The 13,917-nt window shown below is 44.0% G+C and overlaps 1 protein-coding gene across 1 annotated transcript in view; it reads right to left on the minus strand.

Annotated features, from left to right (window-relative positions):
- Arhgap28 (Rho GTPase activating protein 28) overlaps nt 1–8,808 on the minus strand; it is a 177,681-nt gene extending 168,873 nt beyond the window's left edge. Inside the window, exon 1 of the mRNA XM_057758553.1 lies at nt 8,604–8,808. Within this exon, the coding sequence (XP_057614536.1) occupies nt 8,604–8,725 (122 nt within the window). The 5' untranslated portion in view covers nt 8,726–8,808. The remainder of the gene's footprint in view (nt 1–8,603) is intronic.
- Between the last annotated feature and the right edge of the window lie 5,109 nt (nt 8,809–13,917).

A 13,917-nucleotide genomic window follows, 5' to 3' on the forward strand; every position in this document is an offset into this window, starting at 1 on the left:
GGATAAAATCAGTGACAGCACGGATGTGTACGTGCCTCCGTGGTGCGGCATGGAGTCCTTTGGTGCACGCCCAGGAGCAACACAGAGACACATCACAGGGTGGGTCTATGCTTTGCCTTTGGAGAAGCCTCCAGGTTGATTCCCCAGTGGCTGAGCTCTTCACACTCCCACCAAGAGGGGACATCCCTCCCCAGTACTGTCATCCTGTGTCTCCTTGATCCCAGCCATTGAATGGGAGTGAGATGGACTCTCAAAGTGCTTTCAGTTTTCATCCCCACGATAGCTAAGGATCTTAAATACTCTTTAAAATAGTTATTGGCCATTTGTGTTCCTTTTACTGAGGACCTGTCAATATATTAGCTCATTGACCCATTTGTTGATTGTGAGTTTGGTTGTTTAATTTTTGCTGCTCTTTATGTAGTCTAGAGATTAACCCAGATCTGGGGTAGAGCTGGCAAAGGTTTGATCCAATTCTACAGGCTGTCTGTTCATTCTGTTGACAGTTTCTTCCCATATGCAGAAGCTTTTAAATGGCATATAATATCCGTATCAATCCTTGCGGCCATTTTCTGTGCTGCTGGGGGTCCTCATGTGTTTCCTCTATGTTTTCCTGAAACAAGTTCAGTGGTCCTAGTTTGGATTAAGGTTTTTAATCCTGTCTGAATTGATTATTGTGCAGGGTGCGAGATTTCACTCTTCAGCAAGTTGGAAAATTAACAACAATAAATAATACTTTAAGCCTGGAGTGGTGGTCCATGCATCTATTTTAGCAAATGGCAAAGATCACAAGTTCAAAACCAGTCTGGGCTACACAGGGAGTTTGGGAGAGCCAAAGCTGCAGAGAAAGACACTATCTTTTTTTTTTTTTTTGATATTTATTGAGCTCTACATTTTTTTCTGCTCCCCTCCCTATCTCTCCCCTCCCCGCTTCAATCCTCCCCCAAGGTCCCCATGCTCCCAATTCACTCAGGAGATCTGTCTTTTTCTACTTTCTACTTCCCGTGTAGATTATATCTATGTAAGTCTCTCTTAGTGTCCACATTGTTGGCAAGACACCATCCTAAAGAATAATAATTATTATCATTATTAAAATTATAGAAAAAATAAAACAATATACAAATATGGGTTACTTACTCTTTAGTAACTTACACATCTTACTAATAGATGTTCACTAAATTGAGATTCACACATCATTTATTTACGTACTTATGTTATATTTTACCTTAATGTGAGTGTGTGTGTGTGTGTGTGTGTGTGTATGCAAGCCCATGTATACATTTGTGTCCCACTGCATGCATACAGAGGTCAGAGGACAACTTACAGGAGTCTTTTCTCTCCTTTCCTGTGAGGCTCCTGGGGATGGAACGCAGGTCATCAACCTTGGCAGCAAGCACCTTTACCCTCTGGGTCAGCTCTTTGGGCCTCATGCTGGATTTTTTTTTTTTAGAACAATCAAGAAAAGTTCCATTTCTACACCGATTAGGGATGATGTAGCCGACTTTGAATTTCCATATAGAGTACAAAGTCAACTACTTAAAGGCCCCAAATTTCCTTCTAAGAAATATTCTGAAGTGGGATTCCCCTCTGTAGGCTATGAATATGTTTTATTACCGTTGGTTAATAAAGAAGCTACTTTGGCCTATGGCAGGGCAGAATACAGGCAGACAGGAAAACTAAACTGAATGCGGGGAGAAAGAAGACAGAGTCAGGCAGACGCCACGTAGCTGCCAAGGAAGAAAGACACCAGAACCTTACTGGTAGGCCACAGCCTCATGGTGAAACAGATGAATAGAAATGGGTTAATTTAAGATGTAAGAGCTAGCTAGAAATATGTCTGAGCCATTGGTCAAACGGTGTTGTAATTCATAGTTTCTGTGTGATTATTTGGGTCTGGGTGGCCAGGAGACCAAAGTGCAGTCTCCGTTTGTAATATTCCGTTCACCTCTTTTGATTCGGTCCCTAACGTTTTCCTCTTACTCTCAGCTGAAGCCGATATCCAGAGACCATTTGATTGAGAAATAAGAGTGTGACAATTACTCCAACAGTGACAACGTAAGGTTTGATGGTGTGGAAAGAAATTTGACTATATGCACATTGGAATGTTTCCATGGGTTAGCATACATGTGCAGGGCACCCTCCTCAGACTTGCCCAGGAAGTCTGGGCTCACTCTCTTCCTGGGCCCATGTTCTGCCACGTCCCACCTCCTGGGGGCCTGCCGGCAGGGTCATTGAAACACCTTATTATGGCCTAGTTGGGATTTTATCCAAAACATGAATAAAAACAAGTGACTTTTAGAAAAATATACATATGCAGACACTCAGGTAACACCTCAGGAAAACTCAGATGTCAAGACACTTCTAAGAAATAAAAAAGATGAGATCTAATCACAGAACATTAAATGTAGCAACTTTCTGATTTTTTTTTCTGTTAAAGTTTCAATAAAATTTCTCTTCCCAAAAAAATAAAGGAACTTTAAAAAATAGGAAATCTATCTTCAAGGTTTTCACAAAGTCAAGCCAGGTAAACTAAGTCATTTCATCACGAGGCCACTTGCCACAACTTAAATTGGGATCACTTTGCAGAAGTGATGGACATTAAAGTAATAAAGTTAGAAAGGATGATGAATTGATTATTTCACGGTACATAAATTAAGTCAAATTGAGATGAAATGATAGCAAAATCATCATCAAAACACTACAGTGATAAATTTTGCTGCCATGATCCATAGACAGAGGCTATAATCAGCACAGGATAGTTGGGGAAGAAAAGATATGCATGAAGTATCTCCAGGAGGACAATAATTAATTTCAAAGTGGAAAATGGTGAGTCTGTGGTACAGAAAGTTAGCAACACCATCCTAGCCAGGTGACCAGCACCTACCTCATTATAACATCCTAGTGCCATGGACCTGACAAGATGGCCCATCCTTACTTCCACAATGTTCTCAAACTCTCACCGACGTCACAAGCACACACGACACTAACTCAATTTAAGTGGCTTCCTCTAAAATCACCAACGAGCTCTCAACAAGCGCCAGGGTCACAAAAGACAGATGATCACAACTGAGGGGAGCCTCAGGGTGCCTGCTTAGGATCACCATGGGATCTTGGATTCAACTATATAACAGGAAAATTAATGACAGCGAGAAAACTAGTAAAATAAAAACACAGTCTATAGTTTAGTTAACTGTAGCATGCCATGGTTAATTTATGCAATTTTGACCATCGCAAGGCTGGTTTTGCAACACAGTAACATCTAAGGAATCTGGGTAAAGGTTATTGTTGAAAATTTTTCTGTAAATGCAACTGTACATCTTGAAAATTAAAAGTTAAGGGGAGGGGCTGGAGAGATGGCTCAGAGGTAAAGAGCACTGGCTGCTCTTCCAGAGGTCCTGAGTTCAATTCCCAGCAACCACATGGTGGCTCACAACCATCTGTACTGAGATCTGGCGCCCTGCTCTGGCGTGCGGGCATACATTGAGGCAGAATGTTGTATACATAATAAATAAATAAACCTTTAAAAAAAAAAGTTAAGGGGAGAAGGTGCTTCTAGATCACTCCAAACTTCCTGTGTGTTTGGGCTTACATTAGGGGTTAGTGGTCAGGGAGAACTGAGCGGGTTAAAAATGGACAGAGCAACTGGCCAAATGTTTAGCCAAATGATAGGATCAAAGGCAATAGACCAGATGTTTGGCAGCAGCTCTACAGATGGAGGCCTCTCCGCTCGGCAGGGAGTCCATGCAGGAAACCACAGACACAGGCTCTGCTTTCAAGCACAACATAAAAACAGCCTATAAATAGCCATCCTTTTCAAATAATTCTACTTCCATCACTATTTCTGAACCTTCCAGAACAAGGAGCCCACCATCTCTTAGAATTTGGCGGTCTTTGTATAGACATAAGCTCACACGGGCCTACATAAATGTTTAATTTTAGCAAATGTTGACATGTCAAAATACACACTTTTTAAACTTAATTTCAACACGGAAAAGTATCCCCCAACAAAGATCGTCACTAAAAGTTGCTGTTTAGTTTTGCTCAAAGTATTTACTTCCTAATCCTCATCAAATCTGTTTTATCAAAGTGTTATCATTATTAAATGAATGATTGTGATGTTAATTAAGATCCAAAGAGACTTCAGAGACGTTGGGGAGGGTTGCAGAGGAAACCCCATGGGCAACCTGCATGGTGGCTCTACTTGCTTTTAAGGAAGAGCTGCTTTCTTTCTTTCTCTATGTTTTTGTCATTTCTCAGGAAGTACACCTAGAAATAATCATAGCCATTTTATATCAGGCTCTCCCCGCCAAATGTCTGCAACTCTATTTCATATAACCAAAAAAATGCCTGGAAGAAATCAGGCAATTAGCATCATCTTTGGCTAATCCTCACTTTATAAGTGGAATTATTTGGGATATTTGTCAACATTCTCAGGCTTCCATGTAGAAGCCTGACCTTTCTAAAAGGCATGGTTCTGAAGGTGATTCCAACAATTTATTTTCACAGGTAGAAGCACTCACAGAATCTCATCGATTAGCCCCATTAAAAAGACTATGATTCAATGCTACAGGCATGTATGTGAGTATGATTTCTGAGAAGTCAGAGCAAAGAAAGACTGTAGAGCCTTCGAATCAACTCCTAAGAAAATCTTAAGAGACAAAAGTTATGTGAAGAAATTATTGTAAGAATTAACAACCAAGACTTCGCATAGTGTGCTATATTATAAGGAATATGATGGTAGAGACCATAGAAAACAAAAGAGAATTCTAAAAGAAACACAGAAGGGCTCAGAAGGCAATACAGTGGTATTTTAAATGCCCCAACTCCCCAGGCAAATTCTAAGAAGAAGGAACATGTCTTATTTACAGTACACTGTTTATGCTTGTTAGAAAGAAAAAGACTAAGGATAATCCATATATCAAGTATTACAAAACTGTTTATCTACATTAAATATCGATTTCTTTAAACTGAAACCTGGAGAAGACATATTGTCAACCAACCCCAGTGGATAGTCTTTCAGACACCCAGTGCATGGATTTCATAGATTCGAGATGGTTTCATTCATTACCTCCCATGTATAGCTGCAAGCAATCAATCAAACAAGGCTGTTGTGATTCAGCTGCCCTCACTCTCCCTGACCACAAAGGAACTTCCTTGTTGTGTGTAATTGACAAGGATGTTTGTGTTCTTTCTGGCCGGTGGTTTTCCACAGAAGCAATAGAGATATAAAAGGCTTTAGCTTGGGGCAAAATAAAGGTTGCTCTTCTTCCCCTGAAAAGAAGCTTCCGAGTCTCAATCCGCCAGTCTCAGCAGTGAGGCAAAGGCAAGAGCAAGCCATTCCCTGAACTCTTCCAGATTCTGAGGAGGAAGCTGTAAAATTCAGATATTTAAATGGATCCAATATGTTTGGATGACAGTTGATGTTTTAGACCAGATTGCTTGGATCTGTTTGGTTTTCCACTAATCAGGAACCATGAATAGGGAACCAAGTCCCAAGAATGTCTACTTTCCGCCAAGGACATCATCCACATTTGCCGCCTTTCCCTTTTGAGTTGTTTAGTGCTCCAAGTACTTCAAGTAACCTACTCAAAACAGAGTCTACATGCGGGTAACAGTCAAGTTTGGGGCAATCTTACCCCAAGCCTGACAGGCACTTTTTCCTGGTTAGTTACTCTAACAAAACTAAATAAGAAGATGGCAGGCCCCAAAGGAATTTAAGTGGACAGATGATGGAGGAGGGTCATCTATCTATCTGTTGCTTTCATTGGTTAATTAATAAAGAAACTGCTTGGCCTTTAATAGGACAGAAAATTAGGTAGGCAGAGTAAACAGAACAGAATGCTGGGAGAAAGAAGCCAAGTCAGTCAGTTGCCATGATTCTCCCACTCCAGACAGACGCAGGTTAAGATCTTTCCTGGTAAGCCAGCTCGTGGTGCTACACAGAATATTAGAAATGGGTTAGATCAATATGTAAGAGCTAGCCAATAAGAGGTTATAACTAATGGGCCAGGCAGTGTTTTTAAAGAATACAGTTTCCGTGTAATTATTTCGGGTGTAGAGCCAGCCAAGTGGTGGGACGCAGCCCCGCCGCTCTTATTACAACAGACAGATGATTTCAATGAAATTGCAGGAGAAAGAGTGTGTGGCAAACAGAGGCTCCAAGCCATTACTATTCCTCAGCTTCAGCCAGTATTGGCAGGTAGCAGAGTGAACCCCAGTTCCTGTGCCCTGTGTTCTTAACCAGAAGTTGGAAATTCAGTTATACCTGAAACTTCTTCTATCAGAAGTTTTACCACTTCTTTACTTGCAAAAGCTCCATTGTTTCATTTTTTTGATAAAAACTCCGTTGGTCTGCCCACGTTCTTGAGGCAGGAAGAACATCCCATTTATCTTTGTGTTTTCAATGCCTGGAGTGTTACTATGTTACTATATAGGAACTATGCTACTATGTAGTTTGTACAAAGAGGCTGCGGGTTTTAGCTCAGCCATTTTATAATCTTAGTCAGAACCCATTAATATCCTCAACAAAAAACGTAGTTGGCTACTACAATATACCAGATACTTCTCTGTTATTTGAATTAAATGAACAAAATGTAGGGATAGGAGATATTATATTTTTGTGGGAAAAATAAGACCCCAGATTTGAAACCAGATAAACACGGTGTAGTGGAGGCCTGCAGAGGAAGGAAGAAAGATGAGCTTTGATTTCCACCTATGCTAGCAAGAACTAGAGAATGACGATCCTTGGGAGGTCAGAGCTCACGATCACCCGACTTCCCAGGGCTCCAAATACATCAGCCATTTTTAGGAAAGCGTGTTCCTGAAAGAGAGAGTGCTTTCTTCCCAAGTAGAACAATACCATCTTGCTTCTTGACTTGAAAGGAAGTATTGATCAGCAGCTAGTAAGTCAAAGGTTAATAACTGGGTCTGATCATTTCTGTTATCAGACCCTGATTAATGATGTGGTCTCCTCTGGCTCCTGGTAAACACAGGAACCTCTATTTTCAATGCTTTCACTGAGGACCAAGGAGTTAAGCTATTCTCCTAGGATTCTGCTGTTCGAAAGCTGAAAGAATGTGGGGGTGCACACCTCCATCCCCTGCCTCAGAGGACTGAAACACAGAGAGAGGATCCTCTAGAGTGCAAGGCAACCATCCAAATGACAAATTTGGACCTGATTGGTTTATGGCAAAAGATGGACTCCCCAACATTGATGCAATGTCATTCCCCAAGACCACATGCTGGGCTAATAAAGCATCTCCCTCCCAGTCACTTTTGGCTCTCTGGCTGGTGCCCACAGACAGCTGCGAAGGCTTATAAACAGACAGTTACACCCAAGCCATTTAAGACTGCACACAATTGGCCCTTGCTTTGCATCCAATCACATCTCTTTAGCCACTCATAGTGTAAATCATAATGGTCAAAGATGATGTTTTGTTTTGCTTTGTTTTTAAAGAACTGCACACTAAACACGAAGGAGAGTCTGTATCTTCAAGCAGTCTTTAAATAATGAGCATGGCTCCTACTGCTGGAGCAAATTGGTCCATTTCTCACTGTCTACATAAAAAAAAAATGAGATTTGACTCAACACGCTCTCTTTGGAAGAAACAAGAATTTCTTTGTTAGCTAAGCCCAGTGTCATCCCTAAGCCAGCGTGGTTGGTTCATCTCATGGATACCTTCCAAAGCATTGTCTGTGATATAATCAAATCAACTAAATTGGGAAACAGAAGTAATTTCATAAACGTAAAGGCGTGAGAAAAAAACAAGTAATTGAAAATAACCGTGCTATAAAATGCCACGAGGAAAGAAAACCAAGACACACCAAAGTGTAGACTTCGAAAGAAATAAAGCATCCGCTGAGGTACTCATAGTGGACAGCAGCATTAAGCAAAGGCACTGCCCCTGATTATGCCAGAGAGCAAACCGTCTCACATTGGGAATATTTTGTTCACCCATCTTTGGTGTAGTTAGTGAGGCTCTAACTGACCTTGATCCTTCGTGGAACAGATGGACACAGTCAGTGCAAAGTAATCCAACTCCCTGGATGACTAAATGCACGTGGTGAGGGGGTCACACACTTCTTCCCACCCAAAGAAATAAACAGGAATTGCATTTGCTGCATAGACCAGCAGTCAACAAACAATGACATCACTGTATTTACACAACTGAGAGTATTTACATTAGAAGTGAACTTCTTATGTCAGAGGTTTCTTTTTGAGAGAAACTTTAGCTCCAAAAAGTTAATCTCAGTGTTTAAGAGAACTTTTTTTTCTTTTTCTCTGTCTTATCTTTGGGTTTTAAGAATATTTTAAAAATACTCCAGTATCTAGTGAGAGCCTTCCACAGAAAAGATGCATGTGTCCAATTCATCATAAAAGTTTCAAGACTGCAAGTCCCCATCCCGTGTGTGTCGTGCCCCCCTTCCCGCCCCCGCTAGTTTCAGTCAGCCACACGTAGACTTTGGTCCAGGCCATTTCTCATTTCCATACAAACAGCAGGTTCAGTTAATCAACTCCACAAAAACTTGCCAAAGCGCTGCCGCCCCCTTCCCCCCTCCTCCCGCCCCGCCCGGGCGGATGAGCGGCCCGCGGAGCGGCTCCGTACCTGCTGAGCGGGTGACTGGCGGCGGCCCGGGGCGCGCAGCGCGGCTCTGAGCCCTGCGGTTGCGAGCGCGCGTGAGAGTGGTAGGCGGTCAGCACCACGCCGCCCGAGTCTTCCACCTCCATCCTCAGCCGTGCATGTCCCCGCGCCGACCCAGAACAAAGACCCGGACCAGCGTGGACCAGCTCCGGGAGCGGGTCAGCGTCCCAGAGCGTCCAGCGCCCCACGGCTCCGCGGCTAGGGCGGCCCCGTCCGCCCGGGGACCACGCCCACACAGTACAGCGGACAAATTTGCATACACTGAGGACCACGCCTACAGAGTACAGTGAACTGATTAGCATACACGGAGAGCCACTCCCAGAGGACAGCGGACAGATTAGCATACACCGAGGGTCACGCCCACAGAGTACGGCGCACAGATTAGCATACACCGAGGGTCACGCCCACAGATTACAGTGAAAGATTAGCATACACTGAGAGCCAAGCCCACAGAGAACGCGGACGGATTAGCATACATTGAGAGCCACGCCCGCGGGCCCCGGCTTCTAGGAAACTGGAAACCTGCCTGAAACTTGCCGCTCCTGCCAGCTGCTCTAGTAAAGTTTGTGTTTTTCTTCCTTTGTTTCTCTTTTCCTCTCCTCAACCTCCTGCTCGCCCCCTTCAAACGGGAGGCTTATCCCATGGCTAGGAACATTTCCTGCCTGGCAATCAGAAGTGAGACAGGAACCCTGCCTTAGGCAAGGGGGGCGGGGAGAGAGGCTAGGTCTGGAATGGGTGCTCTGGGGAAGAAAGGGAGAAAAATATGACACTCTCGTTTAAGCATCCAAACCAAAAATTAAAGAATTGGGTTGCATTTCTGTTTGCTTGTCTAGTTACAATAAACCTGATTTCCCTTCTGTCCAGGCAATCCCTCTGTAAAGTGCAAGACAGCACTTCGTTCCTAATACCCTCAAAACCGCTGCAGCCAGACCCTTACCTCATTCTTAACATCCCTTTCCTCTGCCCAGGCCTGATCACACTGACAGATACTGTTTCCAGACTGTCTGGAAGCTAGTCCTGATTGCCATGGGCTCGGTGGATGGTATTTTCAGGAGGCCTTTTAAGTGGGGTATAAACACACACACACACACACACACACACACACAGAGAGAGAGAGAGAGAGAGAGAGAGAGAGAGAGAGAGAGAGAGAGAGAGAGAGAGCATCCTCAAAAGTGCAATATATTCTTCCCCCAATCATGTTTCTGGCTGAAATTCTGTTAAAAATTCTCTCTCCTGCCCTTTTAGTGACTATCAATCAAAGCCCTCTTCCCACCCCTTACTCCCCCTACCACTTTCTAGAAATTGCTCTTGCTTTTGTTACAGGAATAATTTCATTCTGCCCTGTAATTAAAGCAGTCTGCCCAGAACAGGCCCTGTATGCCTGCTTCTTTGCTCCAGCATCCACTTGAGTGATTGCTAATGGATCATGGTCTCCTCACCGCCCCCTCCCCCCTACTCCCTGCCAGGCCAGATGGAACCAGGAAGCTCTTAGAATGAAACACCAAGGAACTAGAAAGCTCTGAGGGGTAAAATCCATCGCTAACTCAAGATCAGATTACTATTTTCCAGCAAGCTGGTGCTTTCTCCTAAGCTGCGAGCTTCCGGAAGGGCTGCCGTCATTTCTTGCTTTTATGCCCCAGAACCTCCTTCCTGTTTTGTGTAGCAGACATGTCTGAAAGATGTCCTGGATACTTTTATGCCAATTTGACACAAGCTAAAGTCATCTGACTCCCAATTAAGAACATGCCTTCATAAGATGGGGCTGTAAGCAAGCCTGCAGGGCATTTTCTTAATTAGTGATGGATGGGGGAGGCCAGCCATTGTGGGTGGTGCTATCCCTGGGTTCTATAAGAAAGCAGACGGAGCAAGCCAGGGGAAGCAAGCCAGTGAGCAGCGTGCCTCCATGGCCTCTGTATTAGTTCCTGCCTCCAGGTTCCTGCTCCGTTTGAGTTCCTGTCCTCACAGCTTTTGCTGCATGGAACTGTAAATGAAATAAGCTCTACTAGACCTTTCCAATTTGCTTTTGGTCATGATAGTATGGATCAGCAATAGTAACCCTAACTAAGACAGAAGGCTTGGTGGATGGATGAATGGGTGGATTGTGTGTGAATTGGTGAAGGAAATCACACTCTCCAGGGTAGTAGTTCTTATCTTTCAGGCTAGCCAAGACACTTTTTATAAATCACTCACAGACCTTCATAGCACCAAAACAACAAACAGAAACGAGTTAGGTATGTAGTACCCTTTTCTAAATGTTTGCGTGTGCTACTAACTCAGTTAAATACAACTCTTGTCAGCATCCATGAGTTTTCAGGTTTCAGAAAGATGCTAGAATATTGTACAGCAAAATGTGTTATTCAGGCTGCTTCCATTAATCCTTCAGATGGGCTGGCCTGGTGTTACTTAGTCTTTCTTCAGGGGCTGGAGCACCGCTGGGTTACGTCCTCTGTAACCAAAGGAGAACCCAACAGGAAACCTAGAGGGGCGGGAGGAAAGGTTGTCCTTAGGCTTACTTGATGCAACTGGGAGGACTGTCCTTCCACCTGAAGCTGTGATCCTGATGATAGCTCTCCGTGCTGTTGTCTCGGTTGTCTGGCAACGGCTACCTACTTGGTAAGCAGATGTAGGTGTGGGGATGCTTGAATCTTGCCATACTTCTATTACTCCTGACACATTTTATAGACAGGCCTTCTTTTACTAAGCTGTCTTCATCATCTGAGCTATGTGTTCCATCCCCTTCTGTCAAGACACTGAAAGGCATATCTGCCGGCCCTGCAATTAAGGAAGTATCCCATAAGCAAAGCTGCTAATGTAGCTGTAGTGGTATAATTGTGCTTACCAGGAAAGATTAAAAAAATATTGTCTGTGCAGGTGTTTTGTCTGTGAATAATTTCCAGCCTAAAAAAGAACACCATGATGTGTAGGCTTCGATGTAGCTGCACAGTAGGACCCTGGCCTGCCATGCTCACTAACCTGGCTTTGATACTGACTGATCTCTAGGACTGAAGGAAAAGACGTGGCAGGGTCTGGCTGAAGACTGAAGACTTTTGGGCTTGAGAGTCTTTGGGTTTCAGAATATACAGCTGATATCGTGGTTCTAATAGACTCCATTAGCGTGTTGACATCCTCAGAACTGTAGGGAACCACTGGCTAGGGATGACGGCACACGGCAGGGACAGCTGGCTGGACGGTAGAGCAAGCAGACAGGAGGACATTTGGGAAGATAAAGTTACCTGGGCAGTGGACAATGGCATTTACTCTGAAATAGCACTTTCTGTTGGTTGGAGCAAGGGCAAATAGAAGCAAGTCCACGTTTCCTGTGACAAGCGCTAGGCCAAGAGTCAGCGGACATGGGTGTCACCACAACCAGACACCAGCGGAGCGTGGAACCCTGAGCAAGATGTCGTTCATACACCCGCTTCTGTACATGTGGAAGAAAGGAGAACCCTGTGCCAGGTTCTGTTCTGTTCTAGATGTCAACACGTAGCACACATCAGATACTTTAGCAGAAGAAATAAACACCACTGTTAAAAGAACCAAGTCACATCTGGACTACAGCTGTTTGCCCATGGAGACCAGGCCAGGATGGGGCAAGGCTCTCAAGTGTTACATACCAGGTTTCCTAAGATATAAAATGCATTCTTCTTTATTTAGCATCATAAAGTGAGTAGGGCTTGATTTATGTTCATTCATGTAACTTTTCATACACCTATTTAGCATGTTAAAGGTTACATATCGCCAGCATAAAAAGAGTAAATGAAGTATCAATTGCGTGTATTTTCAGTTCTTCTTTATATGTGTGTGTAGCCTACTTTCATTATGTGCTCTTAGAACTTGTCGAAGACTAACTTGGTCTGTTGTAGATCTGTCAGTAGATCTTTTGTAGACGGTTAGCATGTCTGTCTGTAGGTGGACCTGAGGGGGCCCCAGAGAGCAGTAGGCTGTGCTGACTACAAACATGGCAAAGAGTCTACTTTCTCAATGAACTGGTGCGGGAGAACGGCTAAAAAGCCAGAGAACCGAGTCAAGATCCGCACTACAGATTTACCACTTACTGGCTATACTGCTCTCATTTCCCAGATTGAAATCCAGGAGGCTGGCCAAATATCTTCCCAAGATTGGTGGGAAAGCAAAAAGCCTATCTTCAAAAAGTCTATTACACTGCTAAATGTATCTGTGTCGGCTAGTCTCATGTCCACTTGGCACAAGCTAGACTTATCTGCAAGGAGGGGACCTCCATTGAGAGAATGCCTCTGTAAGGCATTTTCTTAATGGTTTATGGGGGCAGGCCCAATCCATTGTGGGCAGTTCCATCCCTGGGCGCTGGTCCTGGGTTCTATAAGAAAGCAGGCTGAGGGCTGGAGAGGTGGCTTAGAGGTTAAAAGCACTGATTGCTCTTCCAGAAGTCCTGAGTTCAATTCCCAGCAACCACATGGTGGCTCACAACCAGCTGTAATAAGATCTGGTGCCCTCTGCTGGCCTATAGGATATATCTAGGCAGAATACTGTATACATAATAAATATATAAATAAATAAATCTTAAAAAGAAAAAAAAGGGCCAGGCGGTGGTGGCGCACGCCTTTAATCCCAGCACTCGGGAGGCAGAGGCAGGAGGATCTCTGTGAGTTCGAGGCCAGCCTGGTTTACAAGAGCTAGTTCCAGGACAGGAACCAAAAGCTACGGAGAAACCCTGTCTTGAAAATCCAAAAAAGAAAAAAAAAAAAAAAAGGAAATTAGGCTGAGTAAGCAAGTAGACAGCACCCATCCATGGCTTCTGCATCAGCTCCTGCCTCCAGGATCCTGCCCTGCTTGAGTTCTCTTCCCGACTTCCTTCAGTGATGAAGAGTGCTGTGGAAATGTAAGCTGAATAAACCCTTTCCTCCCCAATTTTCTCTTTGGTCATGGTGTTTTAGCGTAGCAATTGAAGAAGCCCTAAGACAATTCCATCCACGCTTGATGAATGCTGCCTCCCTGCCTCCCTCCTCTCTTTTTCATTCCTCATCCTCCTGGCCTGTCTTTTCACCCTTCCAGAAATCTCCTTGTGGTCAATCCTCAGATGTGGAGACTCTTGAGACTTTTCACAACCTCTCCTGAGAGATGAAACCTCCTGGACAAGTCTCACTGGACACCAGGGCGCCCCAGCTCCGGGGTTTCTGAAGTATAGAGATAACCCAGCACACCCAATCCTATCAGGAAATACAACAAAACAGCACACAGATGTAAACGCTTCACGTGGACAAAAGCGCCTCTCGTGGCCCCCCTGCTTATCTGGCAGAAG

Source organism: Chionomys nivalis, chromosome 26, assembly GCF_950005125.1.
Source record: "Chionomys nivalis chromosome 26, mChiNiv1.1, whole genome shotgun sequence".
Taxonomy (NCBI): Eukaryota; Metazoa; Chordata; class Mammalia; order Rodentia; family Cricetidae; genus Chionomys; species Chionomys nivalis.